Here is a 26,832-nt window from a genome sequence, read left to right as displayed (position 1 = left end):
AAGATTTAAAATTTAGTAGTTATACCGAAACAATTTTCTATAAAAATTAAAATAAATTTGTAAAATTTTATAAAAGTTAATTGAAAATTCATAAATAATTATTTTTGAAAAAAGTAAATGAAAAGATTTAAAATTTAGCAATTATACCGAAATAATTTTCTAAAACTTTGTTTTGAAGACATTCATAAATGAAAAAACTCTCAAACTACACTTATTTCAATTGCTTAAAGATTATAGTAAACCGTTAGCATCATTCTCACACTCGAAACTGTAAATTAATTGTACACGTTATGAGCTTATAAGCCGACCAAAAAAAGGACAATTATTCACTCATAAATTAACTTGTACACGTATTGCACACTAAATGTTAGCAGGCATAACGGTAAATTTTACTAATTAAGACCTTTTTCTGAAACGCGTTATTCCAACACGTCAATTTCAAACCAATAGGAGCGTAATGCCGGTCAACGCTTGAACATCATCATCGTTGCCGAGGGCGCCATCGATCGTGAAGGCAATCCCATCACCGCTGAGGATGTGAAAAAAGTGGTTGTTGACAAGCTGCAGCAGGACACGCGTATCACTGTGCTCGGTCACGTGCAACGTGGTGGCAATCCGAGCGCCTTCGATCGTGTTTTGGTGAGTGCTTGCCATAAATAACAACAAAAATGCATTTTAATTTTCACATACGCTTTCACCCGCAGGGCTGCCGCATGGGCGCCGAAGCTACGCTGGCACTTATGGAGGCCACTTCCGACTCGGTGCCATGCGTTGTCTCATTGGACGGCAATCAGGCGGTGCGCGTGCCGCTGATGGAGTGCGTGGAACGCACCAAGGAAGTTGCACAAGCGATGGCGGAGAAAAACTGGGAATTGGCAGTGAAATTGCGCGGACGCTCGTTCGAACGCAATTTGGAGACCTACAAGATGTTGACACGCCTGAAGCCACCAAAGGAGCTCGTCGAAAGCGGACGGGTGAGTTGTGAATGCATGCAATTTTAAAGTAATTTTAATTGTGAAACTTCTTGTTGTTGTGATTATAGCAGGGTTACCGTTTGGCGGTTATGCACATTGGCGCACCCGCTTGCGGCATGAATGCTGCCGTACGCAGTTTTGTGCGTAACTGYATTTATCGTGGCGACACCGTTTTCGGCGTACATGACGGCATTGAGGGTCTCATTGCTGGCAACATCAAGGAAATGGGCTGGTGAGTAACGGCTAACGTCATTCATCACACAATRATTCCTGATTGTATTTTTTGCTATGCGTTAGGTCTGATGTAACCGGTTGGGTAGGTCAAGGTGGCGCTTTCCTCGGCACTAAGCGCACGCTACCCGAAGGCAAATTCAAGGAGATTGCCGCACGTCTTAAGGAATTCAAAATCCAAGGTTTACTCGTTATTGGTGGTTTTGAGGCCTATCATGCGTGCGGTCAAATTTCCGATCAACGACCMAACTATCCCGAATTCTGTATCCCAATGGTAGTTGTACCATCGACTATTTCGAATAATGTTCCTGGCACCGAATTCTCGCTCGGCTGCGATACTGGTCTTAATGAAATCACCGAAATCTGCGATCGCATACGTCAGTCGGCGCAGGGCACAAAACGTCGTGTCTTCGTTATTGAGACAATGGGCGGCTATTGCGGTTATCTCGCCACTCTGGCGGGCTTAGCTGGCGGTGCTGATGCCGCATACATTTACGAGGAGAAATTTTCCATTAAAGATCTGCAACAGGACGTCTATCACATGGCATCCAAAATGGCTGAGGGTGTGCAGCGTGGTTTGATTTTGCGCAATGAAAAGGCATCTGAGAACTACAACACCGATTTCATACATCGTCTTTACTCGGAGGAAGGCAAGGGGCTGTTCTCATGCCGCATGAATATTTTAGGTAAGTGCGCAAATATTTATTAATGTGTTTAAATTGATATACAACTTTCTTTCCGTCTAGGTCACATGCAACAGGGTGGCTCACCAACACCATTCGATCGTAATATGGGCACCAAAATGGCGGCCAAATGCGTTGAATGGTTGAATGGACAAATCAAGCAAAATACCAAACCGGATGGCACTGTACGTTGTGAGAGCAACGATTCAGCCTGTCTGCTCGGCATTGTACGTCGCCAGTACCGTTTCACACCGTTGGCTGATTTGATTGCCGAAACTAACTTCGAGTGAGTAAAGTTTATCGAGTGTCTTTTATACTTTCGTATTTGCTGTTATTATATTAAAAATAAGTTCAAGTGTGATTAGAAATACGAAAAGACTTTTTTAGACTACACCATATGATTATAGAGCGTATATATAATTGAAGAGCGTATATTAAGTTCGGCACGAAGTTTGTAATACTTAGAAGGAAACGTCGGAGACCCTAAAAAGTAGATTTATACTAATAAAAATGATCGGTGTGACAAGCTGCGTTTACATAGTCATATCCATATTTGTCTGCTAATATGCTATACAAGGCCCTCAGTTTTTGAGTTATCGGTATGAAACTTTGTACATGTCATTTTCTTCCAAAAAAGTCACTTATTCGGCGGTGCAGCCGATATCGAACCACTATATCATATAGCTGCCATATAAAGTGAATTATTTAATTCAGGTTTTTATACAGAAATTTTTTTTTTTGGCAAGGTATGTTCATGCAATTCAGCACTGGTATTTATCCAAGTCAATGCTACAATCCACGAATAAATTATTCACCTCGAACCCCTATATCATACAGTTGCCATATAAACTGAACGATCGAAACCAGTTTTTGTATGAAGAATTTTTTTGTTTAACGAGATATCTTCACAAAATTCGGCATGGATTAGTGTCCTAGGTAACGCTACAATATCTGAAGAAATTGTGTAGATCGGACTACTATAGCATATAGCTGTCATGCAAACTGAGCGTTAAAAATTTAGTTGTGGTATGAAAAACTTTGTTGTTTAACGTGATATCTCCACGAAATTTGGCATAGATTTGTGTCTAAGGCAACACTAAAATATTCCAAGAAATTGTCTAGATCGGACCCCTATGACATATAGCTGCCATATAAACTAAACGATGAAAAACAAATTTTTATATGGAAAGCTTTTTTCATGAAATTCAGCACAGGTTATTGTCCAAATCAATGTTACAATATCCGAATAAATTATTCAGATTGGACCTCTATAGCATATAACTGTTGTACAAACTGATCTATCAAAATAAAGTTCTTGTACGAAATTCTTCGTATTTTTAAAGCCTATTACAGCTTATGTGCAACTGAAGTTTTTCTATGTTTTCTCTCAACTTAGCTGTTATATAATATTTGTTTTTTTTTTCTTTACAGGCAACGCATCCCCAAGACACAGTGGTGGCTGAAATTGCGTCCACTGTTGAGAATTCTAGCCAAACATGACTCTGCCTATGAAGAAGAGGGTATGTACATTACCGTAGAAGAGGAGTGTGCTACCGATGCCGTTGCTTAAGTATTGGCTACAACACAAAATAGTCGTGTAGCAAGTGACAAACACACACGCACACACACATTAAAGTATATGTTACTCGTATTAAAACATCGCCAGTTGCAATAAAGTATAAGCTACCGCGAAAGCGTCAAAGTTTGAAAGAAAAACAAAAAGCAAAACACATTCATGAACAAATAAATACAGAAGTAAATAGTAAACATACATACATATAAATATATTTATCTCATCACATGGTGCTTTGTTAGGTTAGCAAAGTACATCATTATTTTATTTAAATAACTATTATGTTAAATACATTCACAAACATTTAAAAACTACATACACACACACACATGTACACACAAATTTGTTTCATAATGTGAAGAAAAAAATTACACTTGAAAGTTGTTAACAAAAAAACTCAGGTTCTAGCACAATTCTACAAAAACTCTGTTTAATGTTGAGTAACAGTAGGAGCAACCGAAAATGTATATTTTATGTGCATCAAAAAACAAAAAACAAAAAAAAATATCGCTTTATGGCATTAATATTTTCATGACTTTTTCGTTTTTAATTTTATTTTTAATATTTTCGATAATTTAACTTTAATTTTTAACTCTCGTTTTGTCACACTGCTTGCTTGAGTAGCTGCCGCTTATTGTAGTATTATTATAATTTTGTTGTTGTCTTGTTTAAGTTCGGTGTGACGTTGCAAACGATAGCAAAAATGATATTAATTTGTAGTTCCATTACTTGAAAAGTATAAATCATCTTGTAGCGCAAATACTAAGACAAAATATACACCAATTTAAACATCGAGCAGTTATACAGTTATAKTTTCATTAAATAAATAAAAAAATAACGCTAGCGTTTGGAAAAACTTAAAGAATTCAAAAAAATATGTTATAYTCTTCTCCACATATGTATGTATGTATATGCATATGTATACTTCCATGCAAATCAATTAAATTCAATAACTTCTTGTTGTTGTAATTGTCATGTATGTATGTACTTTGTGTGTAGACTCTACGAAAGGGCTTTGAGGTGCAAACCCACCCACCGCTGCAACCAAAAATGCAGAACTCAACTACACAACCACACCAAAGCGTTACACGGTACATATATAACGGTAAATTACTAATATCGACATATTTGTGTCTGTGTGCTTTTATTACCCAAAAATCTCATTTCAATCTAACAGTTTTATTGGAAAACACAGGCAGATCTACATAGTTATGTATATACCTAAACTCAAATAAATTTAATTATAAAATCGAATCTAACGAAATAAAGCAAGAAGAAGTGCAAGACTAACTCACACTCATTATTCTGTGTATACTTTGTGCGGTGTTTGTTGAAAATTTATTTGTAAAAACAAAAAAAAAAATAGTGAAGATATTGCAATTCACCTGCCTCCAAACCTATACAAAAATACCGTAAAATTAATTACAACTTACAAAATGGAAACTATTAATATTACTATAATTATGCATTAGTATTTTAACCGTTGTTATCATTCTGCGTTTGCGCAAAAAACCTACGGGACATATACAAAAATGCAAAGCATATATTATGACATGAATAAAAAATAAAATAAAAACAAAAAATAAGCTTACTTTGTTTATTTATTTAATTGGTCGCTAAAGCCAAGCGTTGGGGTAAATGGCAGTGAAGTGAAAGCTTTCCAGAATAAAATAATGAAAAATGTTAAAATTGGTCGCGTCGAAGGTATAATAATCTCTACAGGTGCATAAAAGGGTATACAAGCAGGGCCAGTTTGTATGGCACCTACAAGTATATACAATAGTAGTCCGATCTAAATAATTTGTTTGGAGATTATAGCCTTGTCTTAAGGGGGAGCCTGCTTTAGAAGCTTAAAAAATCGATTTTTTTCTTTTTGTTTAAATCTCTTTAGAAATTATCTAAAAATATGTCCCCAAGGTTATAGATTGGAATTCGAAATTTTGTCGAAGCTAGAAGGGGAAATAGTGACCGAGCGTCTAGCAGATACATATATGAGCGCTTGGGTAGAAAGCGAAAACTTTGACGCGCGATTTCTCGGTTTTTCATATTTACGAGTTTTCTTAATTCGCGGGCAGTATAGAAAATAAAACTCGTATGGAATTGGGGCAGAATGTATTATCTTAGGGATTGAATTATCTTCTATTTAAACTAAAAAAAAACTATAAATGTGAATATATTTTAAGCAACATAAAGTAAAATTTTTTCGATCAACGAACACTTTTTTCAATAAAAAACAAATTGTAGAATTTTACACTTTCGTTTTTGGAATTTTCTTAGTTTAACCAGAAGATAAATTATTAAAAAATATGAATCTTTTTGAATGTTTTGTTTCCGATAGAAATTGCAACCTGCATCCTGCCCGCCATACGGCAAATGTACATCCATATATGCGAGATTCATCGGGCAATTGCTTCCCAAAGGCAGAACATCAGAGATTTCGTATCCAAAAAAATTTTCGGGTGATGTTTACATACATACATAACTATAAGCCCTAGAAATTTCGCTTTAATCAATTATTTCTTTTTCTCCCAAAAAAATTCTCAAAAAAAAAAAAACATTTTTTGAAGCCTCTAAGCAGGCTGCCCCCTTAAGCAATAACCTGTGCAAAATTTCGTGAAGATGACTTATCAAATCAAAAAAAAAAAATCTATAAAAAACTTAAATTAGATATTTCAGTGTATATGACCGCTACATATGTATGTATATTCTTTGTATTCTGATCTAGACATTTTTTTCGAATATTGTATCGTTGTTTTGAACAAGAATCCATGTCGAATTTCGTGAAGGAATTGCGTCAAATGGAAAGCTTTCCATATAATCGATTACCGCGATCGGTCAGTTTGTATGGTTGCTATATGTTCTAACCTTATTTTTTACATTTTTTTCTAATAATTCACTATAATCATTACATGGCCTTAGTTTTATCTGTACGGCCCCGCATAAACTAAGTATTGTATTATTATTTTCGTAACTTTTGATGATTGTTTGTTCTCTTAGTCCTAGTTCCAATATTTTCCATAAATATATAAACTTTGTACCAATATATTCAAGTATAGTTACTTTCGATATACTGTGGCTTGGTGCTAGCTATCATGGGTGTTTTACGTTCCGCTTTACTTTCTTTACTTGTTTTCCAGTTGTCATCTCTTATGCTTTGCCAAATTTCAATCTTTTTAGTTTTTAGACGTCCAAAGTAGTGGGTTGGTCTAATTCAGTTGTTTCGAAAAGTTATAAAGGTGTAAAAAATCTGAAAATACCTCAAACATGAGACCATGTGGAATAAATTGGTTTTAATAGCTGTACTAACTAAATTACTTGATCTCGATAATTAAACACAGTCTATTTAATTTATCGCTGTAACGCTTTAACAAATCTAAAATAAGTTTTATTGCAAACTGCGAAATAATAAAATTTGTTAATGATAAAAGAAATAACGATCTGTTTCCAAAGTAAGTAAATATCTGTTTAAACTCCGGTACGTGCTTCTGATTTAATTTATTTCATTCAATAGAAAATGTTCATTTTATGTGCCACTTGACTGCGAATGATCATTATGTCATAAGCCTATCATACAATACGAGTTTAGGTGGATAGGCTAATAAACATCAGCACGGAAACAACACAAAATATTAGGAGTTGTAAAAATGTATAGGCTTTGTCATGGAGATATTTCGACGGTTTTTGACCGTAAAGAGAGCGGATAGAAAGAGTGCATTTGAGAGAGCTACTTGCTCAGAGCTTTTTGATATCTTGATATGTCATGATCCAATCAGGTTAAGTGGAAGTCAGACTTAATATTTCTGGGCACCAGTTCTCTTTCAAGTATGTCTCTCTGTAATTTTTAGCCAAGCAGACAAAGGCTATTAGATGCCTGAAATCGAAGCTCATGATCTCGGCGATATTTGGTTTCAACAAGACGGCGGCAATTCCTACATATCGCATCAATAAATGCATTTTTTGAGGGAACACTTCGGCGAGTAGATAATTTCAAGTGTTGGACCATTCGATTGGTCGCCACGATCGTGTCATATCACACCCTTAGACTTTTTTCTGTGGGGATATGAAAAGTCTAAAGTCTATGCGGTCAAGCCCTCTTCGATTTGGATGGAGCACCCGAGTCGTAGTTGCGGCCAAAGTAAGTGGCAGGAGCGGTAAGTTTTAAGGAATTCAATTTCTCTGATGTATAGTTATGATATGGCTAAAGGTCTCATATACATACATGTATGTTTATATAAATTCTTTTTAGCGATAGTAGGTGGCATCCAATACTCATAGAACTTTTTCTTATCTTAATATTTATTTAAAATATAAAACTCAACTACATAAGTAATACGAGCTTAATATTTATTGATTAGTGACTTTCGACATAACGGATTTGAGCATGAACGACTGATGATGCAACTGATGCCACCCCTCTCCTGTCTATCAAAATGTCGATTAGAGTTTGATTGACTAATGAATGAAACCCATATTTCGTATTACAGCTATGCCTGAACAGTTGAGTAGACAAAAAGCTGCAAATTATGATTCTAATAATCCTTTGTACAAGGATAATTAAATAAATATTTTTACACTGGGTCATATGCAGAGAAATGAAAACACATCTGTCAGTAAACATATGCACACGGCCATTTATTTACATAATATTAATTTTTAAAGAGGAACTCATTAGAGCTTTGGCGACTGCTGGTCTCTGAGTCACTCAACAAAATCCCCGGTACGATTTTTATTTATACACATATATAAAATGCGATAAATGCGTTTTTCTTACAAAATGAGCAAATAAGAGTCGAGCTCGCCTCTGTGTAATTATGAATTATACCCTGAAGACATATTTACCATTAGTTTGAAGTTGCTGGTTTTTAGTTCAAGTCACTGAGATCATAGTTCTTACATATACTTATTGTCGAGGGACGCTTAGGAAGTTAAACATACTATATTGAACGCTTCCGAAACTCAACGATTCTTTGTTGATTTACTTATAACTTGGCATCAAGCCACATCAGGGATTCCAAGAATAATATTTATTTTCTCGGGCTTCTACGAACTACCTCAATTGTTGTAAATGAGAGCAAGTTCCTGACCGTTCACAGTCTGCTCTATGTAATGGCATCAGTCATAGGTCTAGATATTCATGGCCAAAGGCTGAACTGTGAACTCGACAACATTCTCCAAAACTTGAGAGAAATGCTGAGCTCTTATGTTACAATAATCATACTTCTTATCCAGATTTCACTTCACTCAGTCGGATCTCATGTTTTATACTAATTTTGAATTTTTTCGACTTGGTCGACCTAGTTATTTCTTTTGTGTTATTAGGTTAGGTTAAAAGGTCGATCCTAAGGAGTATATCCCTTGAACAGTTTAGAACGCCGGTCCGTAGTGGTACCTGTAAATTTCTATATACTGGATTTCTTATAAGATCCTTATGGATCGTCAGAGCGCTTAGAGCATGTTACAAATTGTTGTTGATACAGCTAATATCACTTTCAGCTATATTTTCCGGTTCGCAGAAGGTAAGATTACCGAGATGTCTCAGCCTCAGTCTCGCAAAGGTTGAACAATGTAGATGTGTTGAGCTACCGATGCTTCTGGTTTTATAAATTATAAAAGCTGTTAAAGACTTGTTACCTGATTTATGTGTCCGAGAATGAAATAGTTAGAAAATCCTTTAATTCATCTTAGCTTAGAAAGTATTTGAACTCACAATCCTTTTTAAAACAGTCAACTCTTAATGCAAGATTCTCTGGAATCGCTCTCAGTATAATTTTTTCATTGCTCGTTGATATTTCTTTCCATAGTATACGTAATCTTATATGTTGTCGTATATTAAAATCAACTTCGATAGCGTGAGCGGTATTTACTATTAGCCGGCCGGCGATTTGTGCAAATGTGTTTATATGTATATACGATATATACTTATGTACATATATAAGTTCGTGCTCGTAGAACCCAAACAATCTTAGACGCGTTGATGTGCCAGCCAACGCCAACGTCTTCGCTTCTGAAGTATGCGAATTTCATATCGAACTCGTTCGAATGCAGTTTCATTTAAGCGGTGGTCGCGAGCAGTCTTTGCATGGACTATCCGACAAAAACAGCGTAAACAAACGGTTTTTCACCACGCACTTACACAAATGCATATCAGTACAAATATAAATTACAGTTAGCCAACCGCTGCAACGCACATAATCAAAGGTACATTGTTTAGTTTTGAGCGCTCTAGTGAATTTCGTGGGCGAAATGGATACGGAACCAAATGATTTGAGTACCCTGCTAGCGAAGAACCAGCGTTCGCGAAAATACACGAGAGATAGTAGTATCGGTAGTGCCGAACTTCCGTGTGATTTGATATCCGATGCGTCCGTATCATCGTTATCTGAACATGCCAATCTGCATGGATCTGTTGAAACTGTGACATCGATCACATCCAGCGAACTGGATGAGTTCAATTGGAGACGCTTACGTTTCTACTTGGTCGAACCGATGGTGTTCATACTCTTGTTTGCCTACAATTTATCAGGTATTGTCAAAATTCCCGTCACTCGCAAGTGCTCAATAGTTATAAATGTAAACAAAAAACGTTTTGATTTCTTAGAAACCATCGTGAAGAATCAGATAATTTATCAAACATGCACGTCTATATTCTTTTTCAATGAGAGCGATTGTGGACAATTGGGTACTAAAAACGCTAGTGAGCATGTCAAGGTAAGAGAGTACACACAGAACCTTTGTTGTTGCTGGTTTGGTTGTTGCAATCGAAGCAAAGTGGGAAATTCGCTTGCGGAAGTGAAGAATTATGAAGAATGTATGTGTAAACTATATATCGTGACAAAAAAGAACCCGGAAATTGTAATTAAATTCCGCGGGTAAATGATATTTCAAAAAAATCTATTTTGCGATTATAATTTGGCAGGAGTGTCCTTAACTACTATGCCAAATAAGAGCGCGATCTGTTAACCATTTTGTTTACAGCAGCTGCTTAAGTTGGTACAGCTCGATAGTGCGTTGCGATTTTTACAAAGGATTAAATAATCAAACAACGAATTTGATTTGTCTCAGAATTTGTATCTCTAACCAAAGTTAGTGTGAGGCATCGTTGCGAATGTTGAAAAGGGCTTACGGAGATACAATTTTATCAAGAACAGAAGCCTACGAGTGGTACAAAGCTTCAATGATGGTCTAGAGATCTTTGAAGAAATGCCTCGTTCTAGACGATCTCGACCTTCGAGACCTTCGAAAATATTTAAAAAAAATTAATGATATGGTACTTGAAAATCGTCAGGCTGTACTAGAGAAATGGCAAGAGAGCTCGACGTCTCTCGCCAGGCCGTTGGAATGATTTTGGTGGATATTTTAGGTATGAAATGTGTTCTTGCTCGTTCTTTGGTGCATCATAAATTTGCTCCGGAGCGACAAATGGTCAATAAGAAGTTCTATTTGGTCATATTGAGGGGTTTGCGTGAAAGCATCCGTCGAAAACGGCCGGAATTTTAAAGAACAATTCATGGAACTGGAAAAATCGTTGGCATAAGGGTATTACATCTGTTGGGGATTACTTTGAAGGTGTCAAAATAAATATTGTTGAATAATTAAATATTTTGCATTTTATTTACAATTTCCGGGTACATTTTTGTCATAATGTATTTATAAATATTATGGGGATTTTTCTAGAAGTGTCGTTTTTTTTTTGTAGTACTTCAGAGATCTACTTATGTATATAATATCTGGATTGTCTTAGGTTAGTGCAAACCCGTGTGGAGCAATTTCTCATATAAATCCGCTTAAATCTAGGTGATTCTCTGATCATTGATATTTTTAAAGATAGCGAAGTTTGTCGCTAACTGCTATAGAGGTTAACTAACGTGACTTTGGTGACAAATACCTTCACTACTGCGAGTGATAAACTCAAAAGAGGTAGAAAAATCAGAAAACATGAGTAAACATGAGTAAACAGAGTGACAAATATTGAAAATATGCGTTACATTTCAATGAAAGGCTTTTTATGAGATTTCACTTTATAATATTCCAGTCGGGAAAATTTTTGTAAGAACTGGCAGTGACGATTCCAATAACATTGTCACCTTTCTTCCAACATGTTAACACTTTTCTTTCCCAGTTGAGCTGCTCTCTTTGTTCCTCACTATAATTTCCAAAATGATCTTTAAATTTATCCAGTTGATTACGGAGATAGCCTAACCTGATACTCAAGATTGGTTTTAGAGTCTGACAGTTTCTCAACATATTCTTTCTACTATTTATTCTAACTTGCTAATTAGTGGTCGCCTAAGCAATTTTTGACTATCAACACAAACCTTTCCAATATTCAATTTCCGAGAGAGTTATAGTCTCTAATGATCTGAATCTTTTATTATTTGTTGTATTTCAGTCCTATCAAGTATACCATCTTTTAGCATTTCCATACAAAGTTCGCACATTTTATACGAATATTACAAAAACAATATTCTTCCATGTCTAAAGCTTTGACTATTGTTGTATCATTCTTAACTTGATCACTGATCTGGACACTTGAAAGCATCAAAATTTACTAAGACTTCAAATAAGAAGTTTTGTAATTACAACCTTTTTTCCAAAATAATTTGGAATTGTGAAGTTGTTAGTGGTGTAAATTACCGCAAATCAGGATCTGAGTACGATCCCAGCTTCCAACATACAGATAAATGCCTCTCGACAAGCAACGACAGATAGCTGCGAGTATATTTCAAAATCCATCAGTTGTTAGACTTCGGTCTAAGACTTTTGGTTCCTTCTATTTGTCGGATAACATCAAAAACTAGATCTCAAAAGGCAGGAGCAAATCTGTCAAACATCTACTAGAGATATGTGTGCTATTTGTTTACATGCATGCAAACAATACCTTGGTTGTTGTCTAACTCGACTTGAGAGGTTCTAAATACACATCTAATCGCTACGGAACATATGTACATATGTATGTATGTTCGCAGTCATATAATAATATAATATTAATAAACATACATACATACATACATATATACATAAATACGTCGGGTATAAACTTATTAAAATTTGCTGGATTATTACATGGGCTGGTATATACATACATGTGTATGTACATATGTATGTATGTTCGCAGTCATATAATAATATAATATTAATAAACATACATACATACATACATATATACATAAATACGTCGGGTATAAACTTATTAAAATTTGCTGGATTATTACATGGGCTGGTATATACATACATGTGTATGTACATATGTATGTATGTATATAAAACAAACATATGAATATTAATCTGCTTAATATAAAGCTAAGAGAGATTACGTTTACATAAACTAGTTTTTTTTGATATTACATTTTTTATTACATAATATCAATCAATATATAATACATTCATATTGTACATATATGTATATTAAATGAGTGATGCATTAAAATAACTTGGGGGAATATACATATAGTAAATAAATCAAATTGCAAATAAATTGTTATGCGTTACAAAAAATGTTTGGGCATATCTATACATATATAGTATGTATGTATATATTTTCTTCTTGTTCTTCTTCTTTATTAACACCGCTAACGCGGTTATAGCCGAGTAGACTACAGCGCCCACTCGTTCTTCCTTTTCGCTATTTGGCGCCAGTTGAAGATTCCAAGTGTTGCCAAGTCCTTGCAATGGAGCGAAAGTCTTCTTCTTCCTCTACTTCCAGTGGCGGAAGCTCTCAGAGCTGCAATATTTTCATCTAGGACCATAAATTTTGCACAGAACCTTTCTCTTGAAAACTCGTAGATGTTGCCGTCGTCCATGCTTTTGCACCATATAGCAAGACGGGGATGATGAGTGACTTGTAGAGTTTGTTTGTCGAGAGAGGACTTTACTTCTCAATTGCCTACTCAGCCCGAAGTAGCACCTGTTGGCAAGAGTTATTCTGCGTTGGATTTCGAGACAGATGTTGCTGTTGGTGTTAATGTTGTTTCCAAGGTCGCCATATTTGAATAGCTTGGTCGGCAATTTATTGGCGCCCGCCGCTTTGTTGTTCTTAAGACGGGTATTTGCTTCATTGTTGGCCAATGAAACGTCTGTTCCATCGCCATCGAGTGGGGAATCGGTTTCGGTTTCTCCTGGTGTTACGCTTTCACTGCCATTCAGCAGACTGTATCATCGCTGTGGGTTGTACAAGAGTATGGTCTTGAAACCTTCTGTTAGTCGCTGAGCTTTGCTGAGAGTGAGAATCTTCCTTGCGTTTTTTGACTTTCGGTTTTAACACGTGTATTTTTAACAAAATAATGCAGTTTTTGTAACAAAACAAAAACAAAACTTCTATCATGCCGAGTTGCCCATACTTGTATCTTGTTTTTCGCAACCTTTTCAAAGGTGTTTTTCGAATCTAAGCCTAATTAAATTAAAAATTGTGAAATTAAAGATTTGAAACAAGTTGCAACCTCCCTAAAAATATTTAAAAATATAATTTTATTTTATAAGTCGATATACTTAACATTTKCGTAAGGTGGCAATTACGACTTCAACGACTAATTTTACGAAAATATTTGAATCGATTTATAGTTCTTTTTATTTTTCTTTTTTTATTTCTGCTTTGTCCATAAAACTTTTATGGTTGGCTGATTTGTTACTGATTGGTAATTGCTAACGTTTTGATTTTCTAATAGCCAGACAAGAAGTTGATAAGTTATCAAATAAAAAATACTTCGCACCTGAAATCTGATTAATGACAATTTGGCTAATAAAATAAATAACCATTTCGAATATGTAGTTGTTGAACACGAAATATGCAGATTTTCGGCGTTAAAATACGTCACTACTAAGCGATAATTAAATGCGTTTCGAGCAAGGGCGATATTTTTTAAAAGCAAAGAAGGTCATGGTGGTTTGAAACCCTTTGGAAAAGGTAGATAAAATAACAAAAGTTAAGAGATAACAAATTTATGGGTGATCTGGTGTCGGGAAGTGGAATGGGAGTGGGATACATCTGCTACAATGAAATAACACTTTTATGAAATATTAGGTTTTGAAAAATTTATTCGGACATTTTTTTGCATTTTCTGAGAAAACCCACAATAGTAATGTAATTAAGGTCTAATTCTATGTAATTGTAATTAAGTTTTTTTAAGAGTTCTAATTTGCATCCTAATTTCTCCACTAGTCTGTAAGAATTAATGTTCATAGACTTACTAAAAAACAAAAAAAAAAAAAAAAATAATGTTTATATTTTTTATGAGATCAGAAAGTAGAGGTTTCATCGAATAAAAAGCCCACCAAATTAAAATTTTTATTTTGACTTGAGAATGTTATACCATGTTTGGGTCGTAAAACGGTTACTTTATGCCAAAAATTAAGTGAAAAAACAAAATTTTTTAAAACAAAACAGTTTTTTTGTTTTTTGTAATTTTCATATTATATTTTGTGGTTATGTTAATGCGAAAGTTGTAGATCCTTCTATTACCTATAACTTGACCATTTAACTTTTTCCCACAGGACTAATACTTTTGCCGAATAGCGAAATAAACTAAAACCGGTTTCGAGCCAACGAAGTTGAAAAAATCTGAATAATCGGCTGTGTGGGTGATATTTGTTATAGTTGTCCGATCTGGCCGATTGCGACAAATGATCAATAGAATTTCAAATACACCTACGTATTCAATTTAATTCGGATATCTCCAGAACTGACCACCCAAATTTCACCTAAAATTTCACCTTAAGAATCATAACAATTTTAGACCCATGGCTTCCAAGCAAAGTTGTTCGGAAAGATTCGTAGAACATTATCCGTATACGCAATTTTTAATTTTTTTTTGGCTTCGCGTTAATCGACCCGCTCTAATGAACATATGGTATGTAATTTGCATATGAAATAAGTAAAAGAAATTCGATCTTTCCTTAAAAAGTAAGCATAAATATTATGTATGTAAGTGTATTTATTAGTAATGTGCATATAAATATTTCTACGATCGTGCCAATTCTGAAAATATGCAATAGGAGCGCACATTACTGCAATTCACACACACACACATATATTTTGTTCAATAAATAAAGTAAAATGTTATGTTTTGATTGTGGAATTTACTTTGCGGCTCACATGTGATAACATTCATATTTGCATGCTCTCTGTTTTAAGAGTTATTCTCTTCATACTCTCTTCTCTTTTCTTAGCGAATAAAGAGCAAAATGAGATAATTTTAAGAGTATATCAATTATATATATAATTAATTAGTGGAAAAAAGTTGAATAAACAGTTTAAAATTAATTATAATCGTAACTCAATTACGACAGATTTTCATCTTCTTCTTCTTCTTTTTTACGGACGTAGACACCGCTTACGCGATTATAGCCGGGTTAACAACAGCGCGTCAATCGTTTCTTGTTTTGAAAATCTGGCGCCAATTGGAGATTCCAAGCGAAGCCGGGTCCTTTTCCACTTGCTCATTTCCACGGAGAGGAGGTCTTCCTCTTCCTCTGCTTCCCCCGGCGAGTGTTTCGGACAACATGACCTAGCGAGCGTATCTGCTGTCTTTTAATTCGCTGAACTATGTCAATGTCGTCTTATATCTCGAATAGCTCATCGTTCCATCGAATGCGATATTCGCCGTGGCCAATGCGCAAAGCACCAAAAGTCTTTTGCAGAACCTTTCTTTCGAAAACTTCTAACGCCAACTCATCAGATACAGTCATCGTCCATGCCTCTGCATCATATAGCAGGATGGGAATGATGAGTAACTTATAGAGTTTGATTTTTGTTCGTCGAGAGAGGACCTTACTTCTCAATTGCCTCTCTAGTCCGAAGTAGCACCTATTGGCAAGGGTTATTCTACGATGGATTTCGAGTCTGATTGTTGTTGCTGTTAATACTGGTTCCAAGATATGATGATGATATGACTGTTAACAGTAAATTGGGAGCCTAGTCGCGAATGCGATGACTGTTTCTTTGATGAGTTTGATGGTTTAATCACCTGTAGCTATTAAAAAAATTCAGACGCAGAATTTAATAGTATACCTTAAAACTGTAAAGTATATTGAGTCAACTTAAATCATTTCACCATTTCTGTAGAATAATATAAACAGCCAAGCCCATTTATTATCTTAAGGTATAATTAAGTCTTATTATTTCATACAGTTGTACCGAAGGTGATACGCCAACAATAGGAATCTTCACACTTTTCGCTACCATTTAGTTAGTACGACATGACTCGGTTGTCTCCGTGTTAGCGATACATTCGAATTACCAATGGAGCGAATTCCGAGAACAGAAGATGGTCGATTGCTCATCGTGTTGCACTTCACTTAAATATCTTCCCAAGTTTCATCCTTTATCAGAAAAATTACATAGCAGTAGGTTAAGGAAACGGATTCTTTCGTCAGAGTCGGACCAAAGTGAAAGGCGTGGAATACCGACTTCAACGACGTCACGAAATTTTTTTAGACGTTCCCAGGAGGCGGTTCCGCTTTTTGGGGATGCCTGCGTGACCGATTTCTGCGAAAATATCTTAAAACAGTGTTTATCGGAAAGTAATAGGACTGAGTCAATTAAAAAAAATGATTGTACCAATAGTCACAATTCTTTAAAAACTTTCAAAATATACCGTCGATGCAGCGCTGCCAGTGCGGTTTCCACGCAATGAAAGCGTCACGAAAGGCATTCTCCGGAATAGCCTTGAGAGCCGAGGTCTATGCTGCTTGATCCCCTCTGTCATATCAAAATGCTTGTCTTTAATCCGTCTTTTAGGCAAGGAAAAAAAAAATCTTTTCACCTGTGATTACGTTATTAAAAAATTGGGAGTCATTTTCACACATGTTCAAATTTTCTTGACATCCACTCGCCACAATTATGGTCGTAAGTGATCACTTTTGGGACCATCCGCACACCTTGCGCATTTTCAAGTGCTCCGTAAGAATGTCATGAACCACAGATTTTGATAAATTTACATAACATCTGGCGAATTAAACAAATACTTAGTCGCCGGCCTGAGTTCATAAATTTGCGTACACGAGTCACATTGTCGGTATTTGTCGAAGTCCTCTTCCCGGCCCTCTAAAAAGGCCTGGTGCCACCGAAACACATCACTTCTTGCTAAAGCAACATCTGGGTAAGCCTGTTTGATTATATAAAACGTCTCTTTCGCAAATTTACCGTGTTCAACACAGAATTAAATTGCGTATCTCTGCTGTAAGGAACGTTATATTTGCGCGAAAATGTCTGCCCTGACTCTCCAGGTGCTCGAAAACACCTCGTTAGCTGGGAACGCCCTCTACCGAATGCCGTCGGTGCGCACACGCTGCGGAGTACAGTCGCGGCGGAAGAAAGTCAGTGCTATTACTTTCCGGACAAACTCTGTGAAACTGATTGTAGATAAGTGCTTATGTTCCCTTACCGAAAGCATGCGGATCTCACTATGTGACCCTGAACACAAAGTGTTCGATGAATGATATCAAGAGACATCCTCTGATAGTTCGGAGTATGATATTCTGATGTGTGTGTATCTTTTTCAGCTACGTTCTGCGTAGTTAATGACCTTTGCTTTGTCGCAACGAGGGGGTTTTATTTATTTCGTTGCATCCTTCAATGATATTTTCTATGAACTTTTCGCTATAACACATAGAAATAACAAGGAATGCGTCATTGGTCACTTGATTCTTACTCGAATGGCCTCTTTTTATTAACCTTGTAAAGTTAAATGAAGAATCAGTCTCCTGCAAGAATATTCTGTGATTCGGACGTTCTGCGAGTACATAACGAAATAACGTTTAATTTGTATATATAGGAAGATTATAAATTATATTTCCTCCGAGAACACAACAAACAGTTTACACCTTGAAGTCATATTTTATGAAAATAAGGCTCTAAATTCTACTCTCTTTATATAGCAAATAGAGACTACGATTCAGCCGTATGCAGCGCGTATATTTATGACATCCTCACTCATTGAGAGCTTTGTGCCAGCATTTTGTGGTGTATTTATCGGCGCTTGGTCGGATCGTTTCGGACGCAAGCCATTGCTGATCACAGCCTACAGTGGTGAGTACAAGCTACTTAAACATATATAAATTCGTATGTATATGTATTATATTTGATATGAAGGGTTTTTGAAATGCTTATAGGATACGCTCTCTATTATGCGATTGCAGCGATAATTGCGCAGTTATCCACAAACAGTCTAGTCAGCCCGTGGTATTACTTATTGGCGGTATTGCCACTTTCGCTGATCGGTGGCAGTGTCACATACTCGGTGGCCACTTTTTGCTACATCTCAGATGTGTCCAGTGCACAAGAGCGTCCATATCGGTGAGTAGCACTGCTAAATTGTGCTTGTTTGCATATAGTTGAACAGTTTTGTCGAAATTTTAGCATGGCCACATATGAGGTAGCATTGATTGGTGGACTTATGGCTGGTTCCTTTATATCGGGTTATCTTTATGAGGCTACCAATGCGACGTACGTTTTTCTAACATCATGTTGTAGCATTTTTGTTGCCAACTGCATTATACTCTTCTTCATACCGGAAAGCTTAAATAGGCGTCGTTTTCAATTTGTCTATAATACTGTTAGCGAAGAGGAGGAACGGGTTCGTCAATTAAATGCTTCCGCGGATGAAATCGGCGAAGTTCGAAAACTATTCGATTTAGCAGCGGTTAAGGAAATGTGGCAGACCTGTTTTAGACCGCGTGAATTTAACGATCGCGCGATCATTTGGCTGGCAATGATGGCATGTTCAATATCGGTGTTTGTTTTAGGTAAAGTGTGGCCATTTTTTAAATTTTTGTTATTAATTTTTGATTTTTTTTTTAAATTTAGATGGCAACATGACTGTGTTTTACTTGTTTATACGAGAGATATTCAACTGGTCCGTCAAGGAGTTTACCACGTTCGAGACAATCAGCATGTTCGTGACCACCATTGGCAACATAATGGGTATTATCGTATTGAAAAGGGTGTGTATAGCATTAAAGTATTTAATTTTGACTATTTTTTATAAGCATATGTATATTTATTGCAGTTGCTGAAACTTTCTATTGTTCACATTGGCGCACTGGCATTTCTCAGTGCGGCCGCTGGCAGTTGCGTTAAGGCTTTTGCTGTCACTAAGTGGTTCATGTATTTGGCGGTCGGTGTCAGCGCTCTGAGAGCGATGGCGCATCCAATGTGTCGTACTATTGCCTCTAACGTATTGCCGCCAAATGAATTAGGTAAGAAGCTGGTTAACTTTTCGCATATGTATCCTTTATTCAGGTTGTAATATTTGAGGAGATTTCATTAGGGACATTAAATTTCGATTAATTTGTTAAAGAGGTCACCTGTTAAATCACATTATAGGCATAAAAAGTTCTTAAAATGCTATCATTGAAAGCACCTTAAGTTATGGGACTTCCCCTAAACAATAAACAGTGCTATAAATTCTGTATGCATATCATAATTAAGTATTCTGTCGTAGATTTGTATGCTTACTATAACGTTGCCATATTAAAAAAGTTACTCATACGCCATTCAGAACAGTTGCATTTCCCAACCAATGCCTTATCTTTCATTTACGTTTTAAATGTTCTTGATCTTAACCGAGTTTAATTTTTCAGTTTTTGCAATAAAATTTCATTTATTTTATAAATTTACTGTGTCGAATACTCTCAGCTCTGGAGTGTTCTCATCCATTCGCTGTCCCTTAATTTGCTGAACTATGTCAATGTCGTTGTACTAGGTGCGTTCCAAAGTAAACAGGACTTTTTCAATCTAGCGCTCCCTGGCAGCGCCATCCATTCGTCGACTATTGCGTTAGACTCTGCTATCTTTATCGATTGACCAGTGAAAATTTCATGACATTTCATTGATTGATGTTATCGGTGCGGAAATGAGCTTCGAACAAAGAGTCAGCATTAAATTTTGTTTTAAAATTGGTAAAACTTTTACCGAAACGTTTCAATTGATGAAACAAGTTTATGGCGATGATTACCTATCAAGTAGCAGAGTGCACGAATGATTTCAACGTGGTTGTAAGAACATAAATGACGATCAACCTGTAGGCCAATCAAAATCCGTGATCACCGGAAATTCCATCGAAACTGTGAGTGAATTCATCAAAAATCAGCCGAAACCATCTTTGAAATTCATGGAAATGGAACTAAACATCGATTAATCGCATTTTGACCGAACATTTGGGCTAACGAAAGGTGTGTGTACGGTTTTATCTGCACAAATTGACTGACGACCAAAAATTTCTCAGAATCCAACGATTATTTGACCAAAAATCACATTTTAAAAAGTGACCACTCTCCGTATTCATCTTATATGATACCGTGCGACTTCTTCCTTTTCGGAAAAATGCATTTGCCCATGAAAGGAAAGCGTTATGTAGACGTAGAGGCCATTCAAAAGGCTTGTACCGTCATACTGGCGCCCATACCGGCCAACGAGCTGAAACACTCGTTCGACATGCTTTTGGACCGTGCTAAAAACTTTATTGAAGGATACTATTTTGAATAAAATAAATTGATTTTGCCGAAAAAACCATTTGTTCTGTTTGTTTTTTTAGAAGTCCTTTTTACTTTGCAAGCTCATCGCTCCATCGACTGGGGTATTCGCAATGCGCAAACGACCATAAATCTTTCGCAGAACGTTTCTCTTAAAAACTCGTAACGTCGACTTATCAGGTGTTCTCATCGTCCATGCCTCTGCACCATCTAGCAGGACGAGGATGATGAGTGATTTGTAGTATTTGTTCCTGAAGAGAGAAATTTAATTCTCAATGGCCTACTCAGTCAAAGTAGCACCTCTTAGCAGGAGTGATTTTGCGTTAAATTTCAAGACCGATATTGTTGTTGGTCTTGATACTAGTTCCAAGTTCTACGAAATTATTTACGACTACAAAGTTATGACTGTCAACAGTGACGTGTGAGTCAAGTCGCGAGTGCCACGTCTGTTTGTTTGATGACAGGAGATATTTCGACTTGTCCTCAATCACCAGCAGACCCATCCGCTTCGTTTGGTTATCCAGTTTGGAGAAAGCAGAACTAACGGCACGATTGTTGAGGCCAATGATATCAATATCATCGGCGTACGCCCTTAAAAAAGATTGTGGCTTCTCGATTCAGCTCTGCAGCTCGAATTTTTTCCCCAGCAGTAGATTGAAGAAGTCGCACGATAGAGAGTTACCTTCTTTAAAACCTCATTTGGTATCTACGGCTCGGAGAGGTCCTTCCCGATCCTGATGGAGCTTTTGGTATGGCTCAATGTCAGTTTATACAGTCGTATTAGCTTTGTGGTGGTACCAAGTTCAGACAAAACGGCAGTTCCATTTCGTGCTGTCGAAGGTGGCTTTAAAATCGAGGAAATAGGTGATGTGTGACTTCCTTTTAGACTTATGCCATCGTAATTGTGGCGGATTGTGGGGCCCCTTTTTTTGGGATTGGAGAGAGGTCATCGATTGAGGAATCGGGTTCGCAATATCCAGGTGTTACACTATCACTGTCGTTCAGCAGGTTGGAGATAGTTTACCGCTTCAAATCGTCTAAAATATGATCACCATTAATGCTTCTTCCAAAAATGAAACTTTTGCAAAAATTTCGATATACTTTGAGCCAGAGATGCCCCAATTTCTTGAAACTGTCTGAAAAATTACGTTTTATGAAGGTCTGAATATTAGTCTTCCTTGACAAACACGATATCCTCTTTTCACTCAAGTTTCAGCTCGGCAATTAACTCTTTCATGTTTGGAAATCACATGGAGTCATATCTGAAGAAGTCTGTAGATGGAACAGTAGTTCGTACCTTAATCCTATTAATCGGATTATATTAATCTTAGTAACAACTTAAATATAAGCCGTGCGTTGTCATGGTTGTAGTGTAGGTATCTTTTTTTCATCAAATTTATCCGTTATTTTGTAATTCAGCGCCGATTGGACTCAATAGTGTGACTTAGTAAAAGCCTATGACCGTTTTGCCTTTCTCCTGGTAGTCGTTCTTAATCAACCTTGGTAGTTATTGTCGAAATTTGCTGCTCTCTTGTGCATCAGTGGGTTCATGTTCCGCCGACAGTACTGTGGTGAAGTAGACTCAGTAAACTTAGTTCACAAATATTGTTTTTAAAACGATTATTTTAGGCGAAAATCGGTAGAATACTATTTTTAAGAGGCGCAACATTTGTCCGAAGCATACTAGTGTATCCGATATATAGTTTCAACCTCTATAGAACAATATTATAGTACTTCGGTTCGAGTTCTTGATATATTCGAAAGGGATAGATGTTACCAAACTCGTTTCTATTAAGCATTGTAAATCTTAATCTAATTCAATTGGCTGAAGCATGTCCTGGAAAAATAGAATCTGAATTTTCTGATGTTACCGCAGTTACTTTGAGTGAGTTTTAGCAAAATCATATGGCAAAGTTAAGAGCAGTAGAATAGGTTAATTATAATAGCAACTTTAAACGAGAAGCTGCAAATGCCATTCGTAGGCCTACTGTTAGTTGTAAGTAGTTATTAGGTCTCCAAATATTTCTTTCATTTTATTTCTTCGAATTTAATCTGGAGTAGTACAAATCTAATAACATTAATTTCACACCTTCGTTTTTATTCTCTCGTTCAGGAAAGTTCTTCTCTTTCTACAGTGTTCTACAGGCTTTTCTACCATTCATTGCCTCACCGATTTATGCAGGCATTTATAGCATCACACTCACGAGTTTTCCGGGTTTTTACAATTTGTTAAATGCCAATCTGTTCATAATTGCCATTTGCTTTCTGCTGTAAGTAAAAGACATTTACATACAAAGACATTTACCATAGATATACTATGTATCATATACGTTATGAGAGTAAAATTATTCAAGTGCATTGTTTCTTTAAATGATCGTGTATTTAAATGTACTTTTTTCAGCGTGATCTTGCGCAAGAAGCGTGCCTATCCGACACGTTACCAAGAACGTCTCTAAAATAACGGTGTGATCATTGTCATATCGCAGCGGAAACTACTTTTTTTACTTGAATAATTAAATATTAAGTAATTATATATGGCATTATTGCATGTTTAATTAAATCACTTTTCTACTAAGTGTTTTCTAGTTAAGTTATATAAATGTACATACATATATAMATACATGTTATACATACATACTACAAATACACATAGGAATATATTTTTTACTGAAATCGGAAATATATGTATGCGTTTGTTCTACAGCAACAACTATAAGACATAAGATATAGAATTCAAATGTAGACTTAAGAATGTTCATTTCCGATTCAGAGATAATGAGAACTTTGGAGAAGTTTAAATGTTAATCAATTGACTAATAGTGATATCGAGACTACGGCAGACATTTCTCGGCCTAGGAAAATTATAGCATAGTCGGTGTATAATATTGGRTACCTTCAGAATGGGGGAATTGGGGTAGATCAATGAAGAATCTTTAGGTCTACTAATGAATACTCACTTTTCAAGAAAAACCCCACGATTGGGTATACACCAGACAGTGGAGTAATGATCTCCAGAAATTTTGCCACCATTATTAAGTGGTACCAGGCTTACAATAAGGTGTAGAGCAAGCTACTGAGGATTAATTTTAGGCAGAAAGCTTTCATGAAAACCAAATCTAAGGTAAAGGAAGCAGCTACAGTACGTTACAGACGTACTAAATTCTACTCTGGATCCGCTCCTGGCTGCGATACAAACTGAATGATCGGAATCAAGTTCTTGTATGGAAAACTTTGGCATTTGACGTGATAACTTCATGAAATTTGACATGGATTACTGCTTAAGGTAATAATATTAACTCCGAAAAAATTGTTCAAATCGGATTACTATAGCACATAGTTACTAAAAGAAATGCACCAGTGAAGGGTAGTTAAGTTAAGGTTTTTTCTTGTTTTTAATTGTTTTTCTCTATTCTGCTTAACACATACTTCGTTTTACAAAACACTACATCAACGCCGGAAATTTAGAGCGTGAGAACAGTTCTGGGCGGCGAAAAAATTCACACCACGTCAGAAACGAGCTGTAATAGCTGCAGTGGATTCACTTGAAGATGCCATACGTAAGGAATGGGCAAACATCTAACGCAATTGAAAGTATGCGTCGACGTTTAGAAGCAGTTAGTCAGGTCAAAGGAGGTTTAGCAATATATTAGAATTAAAACCTAAACTTTTTTATGCAGAATCTTTTTTTTTTTGTTTTTACAATTTCATTATCTTTAAAAATACGTAAAATATTAAATATTTCTTAGTTAAATAAATATAATAATAATGTTGAAATTGAAACACATGCTTATTATTACATTTGTAGATTCAAAGTTAAGTCTGTAATTTTTGAATTAACAGTTAAGTTTACGGTGTGCCTACATTTTTTTTGATTCACTGTATATACCGGCCATTTCATAATGCGACAGGAGAGGATCGCTACGATCGACTAAAGATGAAGTTCAGATAGTGCGGCGAGCCGATATCCAAGCAGTTACAAAACGGCATGGAGAATACTCGGTATACCATTAATAGAAAGACCGACAACAGTGATTCATCTTGATGTGCACCTCCCCAAACACCTATTCATCACATTTTTCCGCCTATGCCAGGAAGATAAGTGGGCTTGGACGTGTCCTATATGGAAGTGCCAAGGTATTACACGTGGAATGTGTCACGAAAATATGTAAAGGAAACGTCGCGTGCGGGGCGCATCCGTCGACAGTTGGCCTGGTGTGAAAGCCTGCCCTGGATAGAATTTTCACTTTACACATAATTTTGAGTGAGTGCTTCAATATTTAATTTTTATATACTTTAATTTTAAAATGACACTTAACATATTTGAATTATTTACAATTGGTCTGACCATTAAACTTTATTGTTTCCACAAAAAAAAAAACAATTTCGCTAAATTTGTGATATGAACATATTTCGCAAAATTCAAACCTGACAGATAAATATTGTTATATAAAAACCGGTACCTACCAACTGTAATTATCCGAGTGCGAAGTTATATGAATATAGACTGTTTCGGAATTAAGCAAAATACTACTAAAAATAATTATTTAATTATTTAATATAATGTAAATCATAGCAATCATTTTGAAGAGCTTCTACATTAATTGTAACGGGTGATCCAGGTAGAGGTACTTTTTTCAATAGAATATTTTGACAGACCACGCGTGAGTCGTGTCAAGCTGTCATGTTATTTTTCGTTCTGTAAAGAATGTGTTACGCGCGCTTTGCGCAACTTATGATGAACATAATCGCACCCATTTTGAGACCCAGCATTCATTATTGACCACGTCCAGCAAGCAGACCAGAAAATATAAATATAGCCATAGCTGAGAGTGTACATGAAGACCGTGGAGAGTCGATTCGGCGCCGTTCGCAGCAAATCGGACTGACGTATGGAACGACTTGGCACATTTACGTGGAAATCTTAAATTGAAAGCATATAAAATACAGCTTGTCCAAGAATTTGACATCACTTCGCTTTATCGGGTCTTGAAAATTTCCAAAAGGATCCGACGTCTTCGAGCCAAATTTTGTTCAGTAAGGAGGCCCATTCTTATGCATTGGGTAACATGCTCGAACGCGTCATTGAAAATTGGGCTCAACGGATAGACCATCTGAGATGTAGCCGTTGCCAACATTTGAAAGCGATAATCTTCAAAAAATAATTGCCAAAAATTGTTCTTTCGAGTGACAATAAACATTCCTCATTAGGTTAGAAGTTTTTGGGTTTTTTCTTTATAAAAGTAGGGAACTTCGAAATGGATCGCCCTTTATTAATCCGCCTTATCTTCTCGACCACTCGTTTATCGAAGTTAACCTTGAATGTTCTGCATAAACTTCGGTGCCTGATCGTGATAGTCACAGAGTCAAATTTTGTTTGTTATTTATTTTAAATTTTCCTTCTTGTTTTTTGGCTTTAGCTTTAACTGATGTTGCTTAAAATTTTGCATTTATTTACATATTAAATAAACGTAGACAGTTTATGATTCAAATCTTTGAATCGTGAATCTTTGCGGTTTGCCTTCGACGACACATGCTGTACACAAAAAAAAAAACCTTATTATTCAATTAATATCTGATAATGTTCCAAAGGCATGAATAAATTTTATTAAGGGAGCTGTAATTGCTTGAGAAATAAGAAGTTCTGCGTTTAAAAGTTATGAGCGAAGATTAAGATCATGAATAGCATCTATTGAAGCTTATTTACTGTGAGTTCACTATGTAGGTGTTGTTCTTATTATTATATACTTGAAGATATATTTATTTTCAGTCATGATTACGATACAAATTGGATTTATTTTATATGCTGAAGTACCACAGTGTAGAATAAACTCTCTCACTCACTCTAAAATTGTATTCTGCCTTTCATATTTCGGGATTAGAGAACAAATTAGTCCTAGGCAATTTC

General features: G+C 36.0%; 2 protein-coding genes across 8 annotated transcripts in view; both read left to right on the top strand.

The window, feature by feature from the left end:
* Positions 1–4,263, top strand: part of LOC108969914 (ATP-dependent 6-phosphofructokinase) — a 12,866-nt gene extending 8,603 nt beyond the window's left edge. For 3 of the 5 annotated variants that reach the window (XM_018934920.1, XM_018934919.1, XM_018934918.1), the window contains exons 6-11: positions 451–639; positions 705–974; positions 1,043–1,206; positions 1,272–1,891; positions 1,952–2,174; positions 3,320–4,263. In XM_018934920.1, coding sequence (XP_018790465.1) covers positions 451–639; positions 705–974; positions 1,043–1,206; positions 1,272–1,891; positions 1,952–2,174; positions 3,320–3,458 — 1,605 coding nt within the window. In that variant the 3' untranslated portion in view covers positions 3,459–4,263. The remainder of the gene's footprint in view (positions 1–450; positions 640–704; positions 975–1,042; positions 1,207–1,271; positions 1,892–1,951; positions 2,175–3,319) is intronic. The other 2 variants (XM_018934922.1, XM_018934921.1) reach the window with 1 other exon arrangement.
* A 5,246-nt stretch (positions 4,264–9,509) lies between these two features.
* On the top strand, positions 9,510–23,543 carry LOC108969913 (proton-coupled folate transporter-like). Of its 3 annotated transcripts, XM_018934915.1 has the most exons (10): positions 9,510–9,563; positions 9,628–9,984; positions 10,060–10,169; positions 18,333–18,483; positions 18,567–18,750; positions 18,814–19,199; positions 19,261–19,397; positions 19,463–19,652; positions 23,041–23,197; positions 23,329–23,543. In XM_018934915.1, the coding sequence occupies exons 2-10, from the start codon at positions 9,705–9,707 to the stop codon at positions 23,381–23,383; spliced, it is 1,650 nt and encodes a 549-aa protein (XP_018790460.1). In that variant the 5' UTR covers positions 9,510–9,563; positions 9,628–9,704; the 3' UTR covers positions 23,384–23,543. The 3 variants fall into 3 exon arrangements, with proteins under 3 accessions (XP_018790460.1, XP_018790462.1, XP_018790459.1); XM_018934917.1 differs by having other exon boundaries at positions 9,529–9,984; positions 18,594–18,750; XM_018934914.1 differs by having other exon boundaries at positions 9,529–9,984.
* The last annotated feature ends 3,289 nt before the right edge of the window (positions 23,544–26,832 follow it).

Source organism: Bactrocera latifrons, unplaced genomic scaffold (genome assembly GCF_001853355.1).
Source record: "Bactrocera latifrons isolate USDA-ARS-PBARC rearing strain unplaced genomic scaffold, ASM185335v1 scaffold_27, whole genome shotgun sequence".
In the NCBI taxonomy this organism is placed as follows: Eukaryota; Metazoa; Arthropoda; class Insecta; order Diptera; family Tephritidae; genus Bactrocera; species Bactrocera latifrons.
The sequence above is the reverse complement of the archived record's forward strand: the minus strand, read 5'-3'. Positions and strand labels throughout refer to the sequence as shown.